The sequence below is a fragment of the Homalodisca vitripennis genome, chromosome 4 (assembly GCF_021130785.1).
Source record: "Homalodisca vitripennis isolate AUS2020 chromosome 4, UT_GWSS_2.1, whole genome shotgun sequence".
In the NCBI taxonomy this organism is placed as follows: Eukaryota; Metazoa; Arthropoda; class Insecta; order Hemiptera; family Cicadellidae; genus Homalodisca; species Homalodisca vitripennis.
Window position 1 is genome coordinate 124271292 of NC_060210.1, and position 22913 is coordinate 124294204.

The window sequence follows — 22913 nt, forward strand, 5'->3', positions numbered from 1 at the left end:
TTCCATATTTTATTATTCTGATAATTCTATGGCAAAAGACTTATAACCAATATTACGTAATTACAATGCTATATCATTGATAGTTTAAGTATAAAGTTATACACCTTTAATACTATTTTATCATTAAAAAAAAAAAAATTTTGGTAAAATATGAATAGTAATTACATTTATTGCACTGTAATATATTATTATTTATGCTGTAGATGGAGCTTATATTGGTCACTGTTAAATTACATGAAAAACATAAAACCAATATTTAAAACTTTTATTTGTTTTGTGAGGCCTTTCAATAGCGAGGCTATCATTTTCAGACACATCACAAAAGTCTGAAAAGGCTACATTATTATTTATGATGTATTCTACTTTAGTTATGGCATTACTGAACTTTTACTCAAGGTCATTTAAAGAATCCCAACACATTTCTTATTGGAAGTGGCACTTGGTGAAATTGATATAAATATGTTGTTCCAATCAAGCTCCAAATCAAAAGTTCTAATTAACATAAAGTTAGATAATTGAGAATTTTTCTATATGTGGTGTGGAAAATCAATTTTTTAGGATCTTGTTCACAACAGAGTAGTCACTGGGACTATTCATATGTAGTTCTCCCGAATATTAAGATTCTTTTAGGATGCTGGTTCCAAATCTGGCAGGAAAACTATTTTTGGGAAAAGAAAAAAAATTCGAAAAGTAAACAAAAAACATTTAATTTTATTTTTTAAAAAATTCACCAAAATATACACGAGAGATTAAAATAGGAGTAGTTGCATATTCCAAGTTCAGTATAAAACAATATTCATTGAAACTTGTATTAAAACTTTTTTTAACATAGCAGATTCTAAATCGAATATAAACACAGTAGCCAGGTACTATAAAAATGACTAAAAATTTATTTTTAAATACTGCATTCTTTATAATCAATTTATATAAACTTTACTAGTAATAACAATATTAACCCTCCATCGGGCGCTTAAAATTAGAAACACCATCAGGCGCTCACGGAGGTTTCCTCCAGGTTGGCGAATAATGGATATCATAGTCGTTTAAACTGTTTTTATTTGTTTAAATATTCATACTGATTTAATTACAATGTAATATATTCATTTTTAGAAATATAATAAAAATTACACTCTTATGTAATGAATTTTCGAAATAAGAAATTCAAAATCTTAAAAAATGTTATTGTATAATAACAACATGATTAATTGTAAGGAATAATGCAATTAATTGTAAAAATGTTTAACCTACTTTAAATATGTATGGAAATTAACTTAGTTTTTAACTTCTTACAAAACAACTTACTTCAATTCTTGAGATATTATACAATTGTAACGTCAATTATTGCTCTGAAATAAAAATTTATTCTTTACTAAAAATTTTTTTTACACACTGCACAAAATTTCAAAAACTTTTCCTTCTGGTTCTTATAACGGCAATGTTCACTCCATAATCATTACTAAAATGTTCCCTAGCACACTGGTACTGTACTGACAAGTCTCTCGTCTTCATTCTCCATTTCAAAAAAATTCAAATAAAATATATGGTATAATTTAAAAAGAAACCATCACAGGTCACACATTTAGGCGCACACGGATTATTACAACATAAAAAACTAAACACAATAAGGCGCTCACGGAGATTTCGTCCAAGCACTACAAACACACCATCGGGCGCTCACGGAGGAATCGTCCAGTCACGCACGGAAGTAGACCTCATACTGACACATTTTGATAAATAAAAGCGGGAGGGTATTGTTTCGTTTCCCCGAAAGATGCTCGTGAAGTACACTGCGGGAAAACGACTGCCGACATCAGAAAAGTAGTACTATTTTTAATAATAAAACATACACGGAGGAAAACTCCGTTTAGCGCCAGATGGAGGGTTAATAGCTGCAATATTTTCATCAATGCAATGATTTCACAATTTGTTATCAATAAAGACAGATAACGTAGTAGCATAGTTACTTTCTTACCCAGGTGCTACATAAATTCGAGTCTCCTCCACACTAACTGAAGAGCTTACCGATGTGACTGGGTCTGCATGTCTTTCATGATGCACTTAACTGTACATGATGTTCACAAACTTCTGCGGGTGATTGTATTCATTATTTCAAACAAAAAATAACAAATAAATATTGGCAGACAATGTCTCGTTTAGCCGATAGCCGCCATTTTGTATTTCTTATACAAAAATTATTATCTCTAAAACTAATTAAGCTAAAAAACCCCAATTTACCACATAGGTTTGCATAGATAAGAGGCCAAAAATTGTGTTATTTTCTTTAATATTAACAAAATAGTGTCTGTTGAAATTGTTTTAAGTAAAATGATAAAAAAATAGTATAGTTATAAAAATTGTATTAGATGCAAACTATTTTAATACTTTTATTACAATTCCAACGGTACTTGTTTCAACGTAATCCTTCAATGTATAAGTGAGAAGGGCCATACACAAGCTGAGAGCAGCAAATATTTTGTCTTTAGATAGACTTCAGCTGTTTTACATGGGTTATACAAATTTTACAAGATACAAACTATATTTAAATTTGTATAATAATTCCAACGGTACTACTTGTTTTACCGTAACAACTTTATTCATACCATAAGAACTTTTATTACATGTTAAAGAAGCCGTGAAAAGAAGTCAAACATCAACATTAAAAAAATTGTGGTGATTCAAATAATTCCATTTAATATCAATAATATTATAATTGACTTTATTGTAAGATTTGTAAGACGGGTGTAAAAAGTTTTAATCCTATAAGTTATTGACTAAGTTATTTCAATACAACTCAAAAAATTGTTTAACCTAATCCTTCAATGCATAAGCAAGAAGGACCATTTTAAATTTACACTTGCAACTCACTGTAGGGCGCTTTACCCTTTTTACCCTTATTCTGAAAGAGATTTTCTACACCCATGGGGGTATTTAGAATATTTTATCTTGGTTACTAAATCTTAGCTTAGTGATGGGTACCAAATAGTACCAAAAACTACTGCAAAGAGTCTTTTAAAACTATAATGATGTTCTCCAACTGGCAAGTACAGTAAGATCCTGTTGTTGACCCATCGTCATCTAAAGTTTGTCCTGGTCATTGTTTTAATTGACACCTTAGGTACAGGGATTCATGCAAACCAAGTATCCAATTATCAGGAGCACTGTAGCAAGGAATCTTTTTTTAACCTTTTCAATGCTGTGCATTTGTTCATGATGCCTTAATCAGTGTTAGTAGAAAGTAATTTGGAAGCATAGCAAAAATAAAACCATGCATTTTCTGGATAAAATTGCATACATATAACCTCTCTGTGGCTCCATTATTTTCAGCAAGATTCTAAGAAACCAATGTCCAATACCAAATATCTGAAAAGTTTCCAGACCTTGAGCCCATTAAACTTTTGATCAGGAGCTCAATAAAGATTACACATATTTATGTAAAACAATTTCATTGATGACCACTTTCCAAAAGAAATGTAATATCACTAATTATTTAAAAAAAAACATTTAAATATTAAATAAACTTTAATATATTAAATCAACTTTGTTCAAAATACTTTACTGTTGATATATAGATTATAAAACCTCCCAATTTTTTTGTAGGTAGCAACAATTATATTTGCTTTATCGGTTCATAAGTTTTCAGATTAGACATGTTTTAGGATATTACTTTGGTTGTATCAATTTCCAACATTTATGACAAGAACATTTTTAAATTTATTAGTAAAATTGAAATTTTAAAAGTCTTTAATAATGTAATGAAAGCTACCTGTTCTTCCTTTATATGCTATACACACAGATGGAAAAACAAGTAGCTGCCGAACTCACCTAAAGAAGTAAAAGATGTAGATTTATACAAATTATAATTTTCCACTTGATTCTTCGGCAAAAATTATGCTTGTGCTTTGCTGTGTGACTTCTAACTATAAAATTGGTGAATCATGAATAAAAATAAATTTCATTGGTAAAAAATTGATTTTTATTATCTATCTAACATATATGTATACACAGTACTCGATTTGAGACAGAACAGTATTTCTGAACCTCTGGGAGAGGGGCCTTTGAATCCTACTATTGTGGGGATACTCATTTCTATTTATAACTTTTAGAACTAGTGATGACGGAACTGTAATCTTCCGGGAGTATGTGGGGTGTCTTTCCAAGAAGAAGGGATCAGGAGAATAAGTTTGAAAATATAAGTTCTCAAACAGTGCTCTTAGGCATTTTTGAGGTGCAGGAGAAAGTTTCCTGCACAAACCAAAAATACTTATTTTTCTAAAAGAGGTATCTGAACGTAAAAATATTTCTGGTGAGTTTCACTTCAAATCGAGCACTGAATATATGTATAAAACGTAATAATTATTAATCATACAAATATTCTCATCTTTGATTCACAAAATAGTCTATGGACAGTCACACCTACTATCGCATCATAATCAGTTTCAGTGTATGGAAAAATGTTTTATCAGATTAAAAAAGACAACCGGAATAAGGAGAATATAGTATGTCTGTAACGAATGATAAGTAAAATAACAACAGAGAAAATAATCCTCATTTGTTGCATTTTAGCTGATTCCCTCAGGGTAATGGTGGAACAGCTGTTCTAGTTATAGTTCCTAATATTAAGGAACTGCTGACAAATAAAACAAAGGATGGAACTTAATTATTTCCTTTCATATCAAACGGATGATTTAGTGAAGATGAGATGCAGAAACGTTGTGCTAGAATGGAGATACCGTGTGTAAAGATGCAGTGATACCAGTGCTATTCTTGTAATACTTGACAACGTTAAGGGAAGACTTGGCCCAGTCCACCCCCACTGGACTAATATAAATAATTTATATTATTTTAAACTTAATGTTCTAAACACACAACACTAGATGGTGAACTTACAGCATTTCCCCATTTGAAAGCTGCTAATAACTGCTAAAATATGTTACTAAACTCCCAGTAACAATGGGTTCTACAATACCTGTTCACCATTGAGCAGTACATAGAGAATTATTTACGAGATTGCTGATTTCACTAAATTTACGTTTGGATTCGGCTACACTACAATATTTTCTTATTTCTTTATTTACGAGGAGGTACCCAAAAGAAACTGTTTTTATCACAGAAAACAGCTGACCAAGATGACTATATGAAAAAACTCAAATGTACCAGTGGTTTACTCGATTTAAAAATGGCGACATGTCAATTGATGACAAACCTCGTTCCGGACGTCCATCAACTGCCGGAATCGACAAAAATATTGTTTTAAATCAACAGCTTGTGCTCACAAATTATCGACAGACAATTGATCAACTGTCAGAGATTACTGGGTTATCTTGGAGCTCGGTTTAGCAAATTTTAATGAAAGATTTGGGAATGAAAAGGGTTGCTGCCAAGTTTATTCCTCGGTTTCTGATTGACAATCAAAAGGGACATTGAGTTGAAACATGTTGTGTTTTTAAACAATAGCATGAAACTGGTCCAGATTTTCTGTCAAAGATCATGGTATTATTTTAACATTAAAATTTCAGAGCTACACCTTGTTCACTTAAACTTGCCATCATAAAAAAAAAACATGAACAAAACAGTACTAACAAAAGCAATCACTGTAGATAAACGGAACAAGCCAGATTGAAAATACAGGCGGCACTGAACTGGCTATGAGTACTATACATGTTTAGCAGCATAAATACGTACTACACAAATTCCACCCACGGCAATGCTATTCCGGTTTCTTTTGGGTATCCCCTCGTACTTCAGAAATATTAGTATCAATTAAGTATGACTGTAGTGTTATTCTGTAAAAGCCCCTTAATTTAACATCATATTGGAGATCTGTTAAAAACTGCAATACCTATACTATCTAATCCATAATTATACATTGGCGTTTGATGCCTTTGTGAAAAATGTTCAAAATCTTATGTTCAAAATGTTCAAAAATAATATTTTACATAGTTATATTTAAAACACATAAACCAAAGTTTAAAACTTTTATTTTTGTGAGGTCTTTCGATAGCAAGGCCTCACAAAAATAAAAGTTTTAAATATTGGTTTATGTGTTTTAAATGTAATTAAGTAAACAGTAGCCAATACAAGCTCTATCTTCAACAATATTTTATATGAATAATGTTTTTGAACATTTTAATTAATAAGAAGTTGACTGAAAATGTTATTTATTTACAATTAAATGTTTCGTCAAAATGACTCACAACATAAATAAAAATTAATATGTACTGGTGGGAGTAAATTACAAATTTATTTGTATAATAAATAACTATATAATGTAATCACTTTCTTTTATGATTTTATTATTGTGACTCTAACTATCTCCAATCTGATGATCAAAACATATCACAGAAAACACCTTCTTAGAACTTGGAGTAAAAGATGCACTTGTATCTAAACACTGAGATATCTCTGGGTAACTTGAAACTGACAGTGACACTTCAGCTCTCAGTTTTGTTCTCAATAAAACAACAGTTTGATGAAAAATCAATAATTTAAGTGGTTAGTAGAAAAAAGGCAATACACAACTCTAAAACAAATCAGAGACAGAAATATACAAGTATGATCATAAAACATATAGATGCCAAAAATGACAATTAATCCAAAAAAGATCGTCAAAGAAGTGGTGAATTTGAATTTCCTTGATAATAATGCATTTATACAAGTTCGAAAGAGGTAATTAAACGGATGATTAATCTAATTCTAAACATTAAAAGTCTAAAAATGAAGCAGGGCAGCAGCAGTTGTAGCCAAGCTGGCAAAGTCAAGTCAAGTAATGAACGAATGTACAACTGTCTGATCGTTCCAGTGAAGTGAGGGCGTGCAGACCACAGACAGAGGCATGCTAAAACACTGAAAGCAAGCAGAAGGATAGGAGAAGGAGCAGTGACCAAGAAACTATAAAGTGATTGTAAAATAAATTATCATAAACAAATTAATTGAACATGAGAGATATTTAGCAATATGTAAAGAACAGAACCAAGAACACAGTGGACAAAATGAAAAGTGTATTAAAAAGTTAAAGTAAATATATGTTGTATTTTGATTCAGAATCTTGGTCCCCTATGCCATCTAGAACTGAAGTAGTGACAACTATAAGCTGGTTAGTACACTTCTAATACTATTGTGACATCTAAAGATTATCACTAAACACACACCTCTCTTTGCGAATATTATTTAAAGACAAATTGGAACATATAATACTAAAATAATTAACTGCGTCAGAAAATAATTTTAACAATTGTAAAAGTATAATTAAGTTACAATAACAGTTACTTCATTAGTCTATACTAAAGTTTTATTAAATAAATACTAAAAATGTTAATCAATATTGTTTTATATAACATTTTCTCCTTTGTTACATAATATTAATAAAACTAGAAATTAATGTACACATTTAGTAAGAACAGCCATATTATGTCTCTATTAGACTATCACTGCTTCACATGAGTCTGAAATAATGAAAACTATTGTAGATTCATATAATATAATTGAGTCCAGATAATCACTAAAGAGAGTGGTGGATTCAGGAGAGAAGCCATAGGAACCACAGCACTCTCCAAGATAAAAAAAAAGTTTTTACGACAAAAAAATTAATTACACTTGTATTATAATGATAAAAATAAAATAAACTCCACTTAATAAACAAAACTTTGAGTATGAGTACATTTTATCGAAACATTTTATCTTTTATTGTTCTGAAGTTGAAATCACCTGTTAAAGTAAAGATAATGACAAACTAAAACCACGGTGCAGGGAAAATCAGTAATGTATTCGTTTTTGATTACAGACTCAATATACAGGATTTAAAAAATGTCCCATACGGTCTTGACAGTTTCCAAACGTTTACAGGTAAAGCAATAAAACTTGGTACATCATTACTGCACCTTTAAATCTACTTTTTGAAGTAACTACTATTTTTTTATCGTGTCAGGGAGATGGCTCGCAAGGAGTCAGAAGGAAACCTTAAACTAGAGGATAGGTCAAGTAGTACATCAAATTAAAAGTCTCTATTATGCTGCAAATCCGATCTCAAAGGGTTCACTCTTTAAAAAATTATGTTGGTTTAAAGTTAAAAACATTTACAATGTAAGTCCTGTCCTAGGTGGTTTAATATTCTTGTCTTGCCTCACATTGTGAAAGTTAAACTTAGTAAATAAATACTGAAATGAAGAAATAGTTTTTAAGATAGTTATTAATTCCTCAAATACAATGGGGGATGGTCTAACAATTTTAAAATAAAGTACATCTTGAGCTATGCTTACGTTAAATTTTCCCCCCAACTCCTTGTAGTACTCCGAGTACCAATCCGGCGCACAACACACTTTACAAAAAGCCAGTGTGTACCTGGGTACACAATGGCAATTGTAAATAACCACGTGTACCTGATAGGTATAGTCGTTATGAACGTGTAAAAGCTAAAATTCAAGAAATGTATAGTATGATTTTTTTGCATTCTTCTTTATTTTTAGTCATGTATTAGCTGTGGTTTTCCTGGAACGTCAATTGACACGCACAGTCAGGGAAACCGGGCTTGAATAACCTCAAGAAAACACTGGTTAGAATTTAAAATAATTCTTATAGCATACAAAAATTACAATAAATTGAACGTACAAAATAAGTATTTACATATTTACTTGTAAACATTATATTTTCAAACAAAACAATATATTGCAAACACTAATCAAAAAAGCTTCTTTAAAATGACACATTCATTTAAAAAATAATCTGAAATGTTGTAATCAAAAATAGTATTTTAGGGTTCTAATAGTATAATAAAGTTTATACCTAATGTGAAAACATAAAACAATAGCACTTTCGAAGTATAATTTTTTGTTGCCAATACGATGGCAAATTACAATCACAATAAGTTTTATTTCAATTCATCTGTTTTCATGTTTTCTGGTCAATCTTAAGTAGATTCATCTCTAGATCATTCACTTTTAGTATTATGGTAGTTTATTCAAGAGAATCCTCTACTTCTGAATCAAATTGGTCATCAACGAAGTCACTTCCACTCGGAACATCACACAGAGGTTCCAGAATTTATTCTTGTTCATTTTGATTCACTTTGAATACGTATTACACACAAATCAAGAGAAATATCACACAAGGTCCATGAGTCCTGGATTTTACTGTAACGAATAGACACTGGGGTAGTGGCTACAAATGATATGTTAGGGCAGTAAACCATAAAGTAAACCTTTCCACTATACTTGAGGTCATGTCGTACACTGTTGTCGCAACATACAATTAGGGAAGAGAGCTATAGGACTCAGCTAGATAAAGAATGCTGTATATTTTCAAAATCAAGAGCAATAGCATAAGAAATTCCCCTTCAGCACATTCACAGATCATTTGCGACCAACACACGGTTTCTAAGATAACATCAACATAAAATTAACATGAAATTACTATTACAAGCAGATATCCCTTAATTACTATTTTCCATTTTACTTCTTGTACTTATCGGCACAAAACTATTCCAAATCTCAGAATTCTGCTGATAGCTCATTCGTCCAAATCCAATAAAAACCACAAAAGATCATGTAAGAAACAAGAAAATAATTTAAAAATACAATTTAATGTGATGTATCAGAGTTTTAAGAAATAACAGTTTGGTGAGTGGTTTGCATTTTTCTAAGTGATCACAAATTATCAAATTTTTAAGAAGTTCACATAAATGAGGTAAAGGAAAATTACATATACACCAGATTTAACTTACGTTTGTGACAATATATAATGACTAGTAACGTATAAAAAAAATTAAAATTGAGAATTTACAGAAAATGATCAAGATTAACCAATGGACATTTGAGTTTTAGGCTTAGGCTACATGGCCGATGTCAAGACTATCATAAAATATTTACGGTTCACACTGGGTCAAACAATTGACAGTACAACTAAAATGTTAAGATAATTTGGCTTCAGTAAGGAGAGCCTTCAGTCAAAATATGTGAAACTGAAAATGACAGAGCCAGTAATTCACATCTATATGCGGCATAGCTGAAGATTAACCAATCAGCAATTAAACTCCTAGAGCTTGTCAGCTTTTTGATAATTTGATGCTAACTTCTTTTAAAAAATTCTCTGTTTGAAGTTGTAATGTATTGACCCAATGTGAACTGAGCAGATTATAATCTTAATAAATTAAGTGTTCTTACAGAACATAGAGTGGTTTATCACACCAGAATTATATTGCACTTGTTACTAGCATATAGCATATTTAAAACGTTAACAAAGCATATTACTTATAACATGGCAATGCTTAACTCTACATCTAGCGTCTGTGCCAAACAATTCTACCAATTGTTCTAAATTGTGGGCAGATTCTGAATCAGTGGAGGTATTAGCAAGCTCAAACACTACATAGACATAGCAAGATAGCAAAACGACAAGTTTTGGATAGTACGTCACCCATGGAAATAAACACGTTGTTGTATTCAGCTCCATGCTGCAACGGGGAAGATAACATAAACAAAGATAGAGATTTTGCTACAAACAGAAGAGAGAACGACGACAACTAGACCAGAACAGACCAAACACTTTACTGTTGAGGATTAAACAGGCAGAGAGTGACCTGCTGGCTGGAGATTGTTGTTTATTGTAATTTGTTTTATTGTTGTTTGTTGATTTATTGTTGTTTATTTGACAATACTGTGGCCATTAACTGCTTCTGCGCGCTTACAACACAGCTTCTACTGTCTGCGCAGTGGCGCAGAGTACTGCGCACTCTGTGTAGTGCAGTGACTACATGACACTTACAAATTGTGCGCAAGCCGGTGTGAGATGAAATGAGCGAAAAGTTATGATGAATTTAATCTGAATTCCTAAAAAAATTTTGACTCAGAATAACAATTCTGATTAAGATCTTCTTAATTTAATTATAATTCATCCTTGTATCAATGATTTCTTTTTTAAATCACTCAATTAGATTAGTTTGTAAAAATGATGCAGTGTATAACAACACCTGTAATGAAAACATATTGACTAATTTTAATGTGGACGTTAGCTTACATGTAGTTTGGAAGCACTGTGGAAGCAGCTCATGCAGTTTTTTTGTAATTGTCTATTTTACATACAAGCTTTTCAAATATTAACACTATGTGCTGAAGCTAAATTAAGTTTTCATTAATTAACGTTTCTTGTATTGGTAAATATTTTACTTAGATTTTTAAAATGTTGCTCATATATATTGTACATTTGTACCAAAATAAAACAGATATCTAATTAGATTTTATTATGAATTCTAGCTAAAAGTTTTAATATAAACGTTCTTTAGAAACAGAAGATTTTTATTTATGTTACGGATTTTGAATGACAAAAAATTCATAAGCTGTTCAGAATGGAAACTTATAAATCTTTACTAGTTATAAGGGAACTACTTTAAATTACAGTTATATACTGAAAGTTTTTAAATACTCTAAAAACTAACAAGCGCGAATGGTGAAGTGTTACAGGTACGAAAGTTATCCCAAGATAACCAAATCAAGCAATGTCGAGCGTGACCACTGCTTGGATAGGTGACCACTGAGTGATCCTATCCAAACAAGCAGCCCGCCTGCCTCGCCATTGGTGGTGGTTCGGAAGTCACCTTTAAGCCGTTGATCTCCAGGTTAAGTGTTATAGAGGACTTCTTAGCCCTAACTCTGCTTGGTAAAATAAGACATTCTTTAACTTTTTTGACTTTTTTAACGATTTAACTAACTTGTACTTTAATATATAGAGATTTAGTTGAAAAACATTATTGACAAATTTCATGGGTTTTTAGTAGTATTTATTTTATGTCATGTTGATCTAAATATAAATTATGTTTAAAACTTAAAATTTGTAGTAGACTTTATTGATAAAACTTTAGAAAACTGGCAGGAGGGACTTCTACACACTCTGGCAAGCAGTGCAAAGCGCAGTGTGGACAATTTGCAAGTGTCATATGTAAAATAAAATACACAAAAATCGCTACGAACTGATAATAATACCACAACTCGACGACCACAGAATATACTACGACCAGAGTTTTTGAAAGGTGACTGTACTACCAAAACTGCAATACTGTCGTGACACGAGGAGGTTGGCACGGTCTTGGTGGGAGAGCCGCGGCGGGGGTAGCAAGCCATCATCAGAGTAGGATACGGTGCTCAAGCATTTCTGGAGCTTGCGGCTGGTACCTTGCGACTTAGAGCGGCGTACCGGCTCTGGCAACACTCGCCGCGCGGGGGACCCACTCTGCTTGCCCGTCGGCGACACACACACGCCGTTTATCTGCCACCCACCCACCCGTCAGAAGTGTGGACATTGTTCACTTATTCATTAAACTACTTAGCAATCAATCTTTATGTTCTTTGGTTCTGTACAAGAGTTTACAATAATAATATTATTTATCGGCTAACTTTTTAATTTTTAAATAAAAAATTAAAATTGATATTGCGTACTAATAAAACAAGAAACAATCCAATTACCAAAACTGTATTAACCAGAATACATCACAGTAGTTTCTCTCCTGATTAATTAAAAATGAGATATCAAACCCTGAGAACCAATTTCAAAAATTAAATAGGTTCTTAAGGTCTAAAATAAATTTGCAATTTAATTTACAACTAATTCAGCAACATTACAAAACAATAAATATCTTTGGTAAGAATACAAAAATAAGTGTACAAATGTACAATATTCCTAATAGTATTTACTGACAAACAGTGTGCTTGTGCAAATAATAAAAACATAGTGTGATAAAACAAGGATTTAAAAATGTATTAAAATTGAATTCTAAAATATTGTATATAGCCATTTTTGTTTAATAAAGGAAAAATTGTAAAATATACTAGCATTGAAAACTGTACAAGGATTTTATCACACTATATTTTAAAAGGCAGCTGGAGTGCAAAATTGTTGGCGATTACAGGCCTATTTCTCTTTGGTCTGGTTTCTCAAAACAGAATGAATATTTGAACAATGCCCACGGTGTGAGGAGGAGGTCAGTGAAAGCAAATAGGTCAGTTGTTAGTGTCGCTATATGGGATGGAGGTACGGTACCAATTAGGCAAGGTCAGTTGTCACACGGGACTAGAAGCATCACTGTTACTGGTCAGCCCACTACGGACTCTCTAGTGACTAGACATACACTGAGAATAAATACCGAATAAATATTTAAGGCAGCTTTGGTCTCCATCCGAATCCTTGAAAAATCAAAAGAATAATACAATAATTATATGTTTAGTAAATGTACAATCAATATAAAAGAGGCATGATGATGTATAGTTTACAAACAACAAATGAAAATAAATAAAGGGCAGTAAGGTAAAAAGTTCAGTATGCCAAGTACATGTAAATGAATAGGAAACAAATATGACAATATCACAAGTTTATCAAATCTCATTGTGTTCTATCAGAGTAGAAGGAACTTGGGAATAGTCATAAAATATTATATTTGCAGACACAACAACTCTTTACCTACTGCGTTTGGTAGTATATACTGAAATAGTTAGTTTGTTCTATTACACTTCATTTATTATTTATTTAATTGACACTATGTAAAAAAGTGATACAAAAAAACTGGTTATGAATTAATATTATTGTTATTTGGCATTGATTTGCCTTTTTAATGTACAAGTGTGGCCAGCTTTTTCAAGAAGAAATAAAATAGGAACCTCTTGTAAATTGAATAAGAAGAGTTCCTTAATTTTTAAGACGGTTTTGATTATTTTACTAAGTGACTTGGTTACTTTTATTTATGTAACATTTTAATTTCAACTTAAATAACCAGTTAGAATGTTTTTTTTTTAAGATTTACTGGCCAACTTATTAGTTTTTTAATACTTTTTAAATCAAATGAAAACAAAATGATTAATATGATTGTTCAGGCACTTTGAACTTGATGAGGGGATGTAAATGACCGCACTTCATGATTGGAAAGGATAAAGAAGGACAAAGGGAAAACAAGCAGTAGCATCCTGGGCCTGTAAACAATCACGAAGTTAGTGAAATTATTTACAATCACAACACACAGAACGCACATCCATTGTACAAAACTAGTCTCTAGCCTTGTTATAACTGGTGGTTTACACTGCCATGGGATGAGTAACTGAACTCAACTGAAAACTAAATCAATTAATGAAAACTTAAACACAAGTCGGGATCGGGTCGTGGACTGGGCACTACTGGGACATTCACTACACTACAGGCAGGGGAGTCGGCCCATTCATTCTCAGGCAGCCGAGAGCCATCGCCTCATAGTCTACTTTGCTCCGAAACAACCCACTTGCATCCATCTACATCTGACGTCACTCATACGCCAACTCTAAGCTGGCATTTCCTGGCCTACCCTAGCAAAGAATCGAGGGCCAAAACTTATCTCTAACATTTCATCTAGAACAGAAAGTTAAAAAACTAAAAATGTATAACATTACTCATTTTGAGAAATCATTAGGAGTATCGATGTTTGCAAAGTTTTTGCAAAGGAAATGAGATATAGAAGTTTGTTGGTATGAAAAACGAAAACCAACCGAAACTTGAAGTGCTCAGATAATGAAAGATCAGATTAGGACTAGGTACAAAATTACAATGAAAAACATGCATTCACATGATTGCAGAGTGAACTTACTCATCAAGAAGGTTTATGTCACAAGAGGAACATATCCATAGCAAAATAAAATGATTTTATCCATAACTTAGGTGTTATCTTACTCATGTTAAAATATTTAAGAAGTCCTTGGAATGAATGTTCAGAATGATTTCTCTCAAGTAATAAGAGGATAATACTTTCCATACATTAAATATACTAAAAGCATAACAGACAGATACCAAATATACACCAAACCATTTTTAGGATGTCAACAAAAGACATTTGTTTCTATAGCTAAACTAAAATTCTCATTAAAAAATTGTTGATAGAGAGAAAAATATATAACACTTGATGACTAAAAGAAACCAAGCAAAAATTAAATTAAAAGACAGTAACAACACCTATCATTTGGATGCAAATGGGTTTAATACTATCTGAGTCTACCACACAAGCTACAGTACTTCTTCAAAAATTATAAGTATCTTCTGAGAAGTTGGTTCATGTCATAACAATGTAAGCACTAGTATTACAAAAGTGAAGAAATTCAAAAAGAAATACATCAATTAATTAAATTATTGTTAATTACAATTTAAAAATATAACTATAGTCAATTGAGGCTGTTAGAAAATATACAAACAACAACTAAACAGCTTATTTAAAGTCAATAAACTAGTAAAAGTAACTGAATCAATCCATGCGAACTAATAAATTCAAGTTCAAATTTATTTCAAGAAATAAAAATACATTGAATATTTCATTATAATTATATAAACATTAATACACAGTTGTTTTATATTAATATTATTAGTTTAAAATCAATGATTTTGTAGAAGATAATCAGTGACATTAGCCCCTTTCACTAAAATAAATCGTAACATTAATTTTAAATTCATCCATGGCAATTAGATTTAATAGATGATCATTTATAAAAGAGTACTTATGCCCATTTTTGTAAAATATAAAATACTATCTGAATTATTGTATGTTATTAAACATAATCAATGTCTCCTCTTCATTATGAACTCCTAAAGCTTAAGGATTGATTTACAGAAATAGAAATATAGCTTTTAGACAGACAAAAAGAGAAGTTGAATAATTTCATACACTTTTTATACAATTGGATCAAAGAAACTTTTCAATGATTTAATTGAAACTTTATTAACGTTCCACAAAAATGTACACAACAGAGGATTACATTAACTTTTGTAACTTATAAAAGAATTTACTTTAATTTTTAAAAATTTAATGGAATACAGCAAAATTAACAACTTGATTTCTAGAATCTTAACTGTGGTAAGTGACAATTTCTACTGGGATTGATCACTTTAAAAATGAAGGATGTTATTAAGTGAAGGCAGCAGACACATGGTGTACAAAAACATGGCCATTGAATATTAGAAATTAAAGAAACATTTTATTTATGAAACAATAATACTTCATTACTTTAATTGTTTACATACATGACATTTTCTTATTTTGGTTATATACCCACAGTTTTCTGTAAACATGTGAACAAACTGTATTAATTGAAAAACATTTATTGCATACTTCCGATACATAGGGAATTCACTATGTTCGCTTCAATTAAAAACTCAAAAATTAGTCGTCAAAGGTTAAATTATGGAAAGAATCAAGAGGAAGTTATGTAAACATGTGTACAAATATAAATTTTTAATTACATCTGCAATGCATATAAACTTTTTAAATATTGAGTTTGAATATCAGGAGGTGACTGTAAAGAAGGTAAATAAACATTTGTGAAAAAAACACACACACAAATTTGCTCTACGCAGTCTATGAATCTTTGAAACATTCTCTCAATATTAAAGGACTAAAGTCCAAAATATACAATAAGTAGTAAAAACTTTCAATTTAATCTGAAAATATCTTTAATGATTTCAAAATGTATTAAACAGTTTTGGTTATTATTTTAACTAATAATTTTAGTTAAGCAAGGTTTACTATAATGTGGATTGCAGGCAAAACATGGAAACCAATCATGAAACAATGATTACATGACTATACTTCATCATTTTTAAATTTGTTATGATTCACAAAATTTTAGAAGTTTGTGCAATGTTATTGTTTGTCAACTATACATTATTAATTTATTAATTTTCCTCTAATGTGCTTGATATAGGTTTTGCCTAATTACTCTTGAGTATTGTTAAAACACGTGTTTTGTTGTACCGAACCAAACTTACATGCTACTCTTAAATTAAAAAATGATTTGCTATTTCTTTTAAAGAAACAAAAATTTGTTGAGCTTGGGTGATTAAAAGATGATTAAATATTAGCCATTGTTAAGTGTTGCAAAAAAGTTTAAAGACCAATAATACGATCTCTTCTTCATTCCATATTCTCGAATTTCTACTTTATTAACAAGTTCAGAATTCATGAATTAAAGTTTAGTTTAACAATCTTTTATCCAACTAGAGAACATGAAGTGTCACGGCATGTTAAAGGACATTAGCCATCTTTAAATGCTACAAAATTGAAAAACTTGCTTCAATATCATCAACGAGAATGAATGATTCTCATTTGTAAACTGTTGACCTCAAAACGTTACGTTTCTGTTTCATTAACATTTTATAATGGCCTTACAAATGTACAGATTAATGTTATTCTTTTAAAACATTTCAATTAATAAATTAAATAGTCAGGATGTTTTTTTTCATGTTTACACTTAATTGGAATCCCTAAAAATAAACCAAAAAACACATCCAGCTAGAGCAAACAAACAAAATAAAGTAAATTTCTATCAACTGACAATATTTTTAGGATATGAATAATATTTCTTATTAGCATCTATTTTGTAAATAAACTTGGTATATTTTGTTGCTTGGTTGCATATAAATAAAATATACTGACTAGTTCATGTTGAAATTAAATTTGTATAATGTAAGACTACAGTATAGAATATATAAAACAATTAAATTATTTTATGGTAAAAAATAAAAACTTTATGTCTTTTTAAGTATGAGCTGAGTTTAAAATATAATAGTTAAGTACTAAGAAGTTACAAAATTATTGATTAGATATTTCAAAAATGTAACTTTACATTGTATTTACCACACAATGTCTATTAGTTATTACAAGTTACATGCAGTAACAGCTGGAATGAGTAAAATGATCATGAGGATAGTGCTAAGTGAACTTCATAAAATATTCAAAAGTAGTGGAAATCTGTGTTTTACTGAAATAGGTGAAGACTATAAGTTGAAGTAGTTCACCCGAAACCAAGCACAAAACATCCAATGAAGTATGAATTTACAGATAAGGTAGAAAGAGTGCGGAGTTGTTATGTATGAAGTTATGTTGTTTATAGACTTACTGATCTTACGGATGATGTGGCCGAACGCTTGGTTATTTTGGTTGGTCTGCCTCATCGCCTCTTTGCGCCGCAGGTCTCGCAACCCTTGCTGATGGCTGTACTTGATATTAGGCACTGAAAGCAGTCTCGTGTCACTTCTGTTATTTGGAGTTTTTTGATCCACCGACACTCTCTTCCTGTCTTTTCTCGGAGGCCTGATCGGTTTCCCCTGACTGTCAAACAGTTGTAGTTCTGTAGGTCGCACGGCACAAGCATTCTCCCCCACCGTCTCCTCGGTGTCTGGTTCTTTGATCAGGACTATTGCTGGCAACTCTTCACTCTCAGGACTGTTCGAAACATCCGGAGACACGTCTCCTGATTCCCTATCGCCAGGAGAAACTAAAGCCGAACCAGAATAAAAAACAGACCCTCTTTTATTTGAACCGGTTTTTTCTATCGGTGCAGAAAATGTTTGCTTCAACTTCATATCAACACGACTGAGTTGCTTTTTTATACTGAACCCTTTCCAAGAAGAGCTACTTCTACGTTCAGTCTTTGTGGCAAACTCCGATTTTGCACTATCTTCTGATTTCACTTCTTCAGATTTTGCATCTTCTTGAACTAAGGTGAAGGCATCTTCTGCAGTTTCAATGTCATCCGAAGGGATGGGTGATACTTGCGCAGAGTAGAGGGTTCCTGGACTCACGAGCAGTTTGTCCAGATCCTCCTCTCCATCACAGTCAGTCATCTACTCATGCGATCAGAGGGAAAAGGAGAGGGAAAATAACAACTTAAACAAAACATAATCCTACAAACAAGATATACTTCTTTTGTGTTTTAATTATTCTGTAATTAATGTTTTATAATGCTAAAATGATATGATTAAAGTTAACTACTATTTAAATAAAACAAATTTTAAACGTGTTGAAATTTGAAGGATTAGAGATCTATCAATTGTTAAGTGAGAAATACCTTGAGTTTTAAAATTTATATTTAAATGAAATTGAAAACCATGAACATCTTGTAAATAATGAGGGGAATTTAAATTATGAATGAATAATTAGAGGTGGTTTTGTAAAGTATTATTGACATTATTATGCACTGAACCTAGCCAAAACAAAACGATTTTGTAAAAATTAACTGATTTTGAGAAAGCTCGAAATGTGCGTAACAGTTACACCTGCGAGAAGAATTTCACAGTTGTAAAGTATTGTAGATAAAGTAAAAATATTGTACAGTAAATTTTATATGAAATCTGAGTAGATTTAATTATTGTAAACTAATTTGAAAATAAATTAATTGAACTAATAAGATTTGCTGATATAAAAGACAAATCATTTACATTTATATCATTTAATGGGAACTGACATACTACATGTAAAGATAATTTCCTAGATTAGCAAAAAAAGAGTAAATTTTTGGGTTTCAAATATTTCAAACAATAATTATTTTATCAAAAAAACTAATCAATACGTTATTTATTCTTGAATATAAATTTAGTTTGCTATTTTGATTATTCAAATACGAGATGTATTAGTCTGCACTAACCACCACAGGGCAGCAAGCTGGCAAAAGCCTATTTTGCACTACTCTAATCAAAAGAACGACTGTTAGCAAGCCTCCATAAGCTACCTATTTGGTCTAAGTTGAAGAGAGTGTATTCAAGTATATTAAAATGAGCAATGGAGTTATTTTTACTAATGAATGATTTGTTGATGATATACATTTTTGAAAACTATGAAGTGTTACAGAGTATATGTGTAATTTTGTTCTTTTGCAGTTTTTTCCGAGCACAGAGCTATGTATATATGTACTCCAGATTATTTTTAAATATTATAAATTGATAATTATTGAAATAAATTATAATAAAATATAAGTGAAAAGGTGGTTACTGGGAAATATTTCAGTCTTAATGGATAAGTATACAATGATGTTAATAAAATAACAACACAACATTTAACAGAAGATTAAAAAAGAGTAGATGTTATTTTTAAATTTAAAAGATCTAATACTTTAGTAAACAACTGATAAGCACTGTTAACTAAATAATGCCTAGTATGGAAAACTGAATGCTAAGAAAAAAAGCAAATGATATTTTAGAAATAATATGTGACCATCAGGAAAAAATATATAGCTCTAATAAACATAAAAAATACAAATATCAGACTTTATTATTGGATACTAATCTTGTACAAACGTATGTGCGAACTTTTCAAAACTGTTGTTAAATAATTGAACGAATTTAATACGAACAGCAACAACAGGTGTCAAAACCGGTTCGAGCTTTAAATTTTAAGTTTTTGACCATAAAGTTAGAAAACAGTTTGAAATCTGTGTGTTGTGTGATACTCAATGATAAAGTCTATCAAGAAAGCAGGATAGTATTAAAAATGGTGGAATATTGTTGTCTCAGATGACAGAGACAATGCTACAGTCTCAGATAACTGAGTGAAACTTTAGTCTCGGCCATTACTTAATACTATTTTTTCTGATAGTTGAAATGGATTTCAGATACACCATTATAGTCTCAAGTACTGAATCAAAGTACTTCATAATAAATCAATGACGTTTAACAAATATTTGGAATTACTAATTTTATTTGTTATCTAACACAATATTATATTGATTTTAATAAGTTTTCTCAGAAATTATTTCATCACAAAACCTAACAATCCTAAATCCTATTTACAATTTATGATGATCAATAACAATTTGTTATGTTACTTCTATAGAAGGTTTGTTTATAGAAAAAAATATGACTATTTACAAAAATAATTTTAAATGTAATACATAATTATCCTCAATGGCTAAATCAGCCATTTTCAAAAAATTATTACTCCATACGGAATTCTAAATTAGCAAAATAGGTGGATAATTGGTTCATTACTAATTCATAACTCATGAAGTGGTCAAGTAACGCACAAACTGACCATACATTATAACCCATTACTATTAACACTCGTAAATTTACAAATCCGATAGAAAACAATACCCACAACATAATTGCATTAACTAATGATACTTGAAAATATTTTAAAATTCATTATATAAATAATATATTTTCACAATAGAAATTAGAAAAAAAATATGTGATCTGAACTACCCTGCTTTCTTGTGGCTACAGAAAGGGCAGAGAACTGAGTGGGACGTTACCTGGTCGATGCTGGGGGACCGGCACCGCTCGCCCTCTCCCTCACAGAGGAGATTGCGCTTGGGCGAGCGCGGCACTCGCTGGTACGGGTCGGCATTCCCGTACAGGTCAGGTGTGCCGATGTTCAGCAGACAACATTTCTGCACAATGTCCACTATTACCAGGCCCACCTCGTTGCCATATGCCATCCTTTCAACACAACATCAACAGGCGTTAATTGCTGATCTTCGGGTACACTTGGGGCAACATTCCTCATACATTGTACGCAGCACCAAAAGCCTTACAAATATTTCTCCAGTTACTTCAGAGCATGTCTAAGCTTAAAAATAAAAAAAAGACAGAAATATGTCATAAATTTATGGTATTTGAATAAAAAAATCTAAAGTTATTGTATAACCCACAATATAAATAAGACTGAATAATACATCTAACCCACTAAACAAATAAAAGAAACATAAGATAAAATACATTATTATTGAACAGTTAGATTTGAAAAGCAATAAAAGCAAAGTGGTAATTTCTGCACTATTTGGTACTGTTTCTACTAATAAAACAGACTAAGCTTTTCATCAGATTGAGGTTAAGTGTAAAACAAGGATAGAGTGACTCCTAATTATATATTCTTTTAAAACGTATTCAAACAAAATGTAAAACCCGCTATAATACATTATGAAAACTCAGAAAGATACAGAATGTTTATCAATCCTACTAATAGGTGGTAATGATAAACTTACCAGTAGGGAAAATAAGATAGAGAACCACTCATAAGTACTAAAAATTAAAAAAGTCTAACAGAAATGTAATTTGTTTGAAATGCAGCAGTTAAATGTTTTACTTAGAATTAGGCCAATTTAATTTATTTAAATTTAGATTTATTCAGGTATTCTAAACCCCAGATGCGTGGTGTGTTCCTAAATCAGATTCATCCCCCCAAAGCCAACTCCTAGTTACGCCACTGTACAGTAAAGAGTAAATACTAACAGCCCGTATGAGGAGTTGATACTGAGAGCCGAGATGTTGCTGGGAGTATCTCCGTTGATGATGGGGGTGATACAGACCAGGTGGGCTTGGAATCCCGGCGGCTTCTTCGTTGCGCCAGTCCGCACTTTTACCGGCAGAGTGTACTCTAGCGATGACTGGAAACAACAAACGAACTCAGATGCGTTCAATTTGAGCGGCATCAAACATTAAACATTGCACTTCACACGCACAATGAACTACATTATCTACTTTGTGTATACAACAGCAATAGACCATTTACAAATAGCTGAACACGATCGTGCAAGAGAGCTAATGTGTGATAGCATTAAGACACAACTCGAGTGTCATTAGTGGGCCATTAAATCAAGTGTTGAGTCGACAGTGAGAGTTATTGTAATGGTGCGTCAGCCATTTATCTCCCTGACATTGTCTTAATATTGTACTGCTTTAACCGGAAGATTCAACTTATTTCTCACTTGAGCTAAGTTTCATTAAAGATTCTTGTAATATGGTGCAGAACAGTATAAATGTATACATAATCCTATATCATTTTAATTTTAATGTAATTTATATACTTAAATTCATATTAAAACAACTTACTGAAATGGTATACTAACAGTATATATTTTATTGTAAACATTCTATACCTGGTATATAGCGTCAGCATACACAACGTAGTATCCTGAAATGAACTTTATAAATATGGTTCTAGTTTGATAATATATATCAAGGAAAATGGTCGAATTTATCATCCTCTAAGAAGATGATCTCATTAAGCTTGAGCAATTCTGTACTATAACAAGTGTACACAGTGCAAGAAACAGTGCAAGAAAGTACAGCATGATATTTTTAGATATAACTAATTCAAGTTAAATTATTTCAACTAATTTCCAATTCAAATTAATTTATTTGATTTC

The 22913-nt window shown here is 31.2% G+C and overlaps 1 protein-coding gene across 9 annotated transcripts in view; it reads right to left on the reverse strand.

The window, feature by feature from the left end:
* Positions 1 to 22913, reverse strand: part of LOC124360103 (syntaxin-binding protein 5) — a 698891-nt gene that overhangs the window by 34350 nt on the left and 641628 nt on the right. For 3 of the 9 annotated variants that reach the window (XM_046813419.1, XM_046813420.1, XM_046813417.1), the window contains exons 12-14: positions 21997 to 22151; positions 21018 to 21204; positions 17886 to 18612 (exon numbers count right to left, since the gene is read on the reverse strand). In XM_046813419.1, coding sequence (XP_046669375.1) covers positions 17886 to 18612; positions 21018 to 21204; positions 21997 to 22151 — 1069 coding nt within the window. Of the gene's footprint in view, positions 1 to 10407; positions 10445 to 12158; positions 12253 to 13126; positions 13167 to 17885; positions 18613 to 21017; positions 21205 to 21996; positions 22152 to 22913 lie in introns of all 9 variants that reach the window. The other 6 variants (XM_046813426.1, XM_046813425.1, XM_046813422.1 and 3 more) reach the window with 3 other exon arrangements.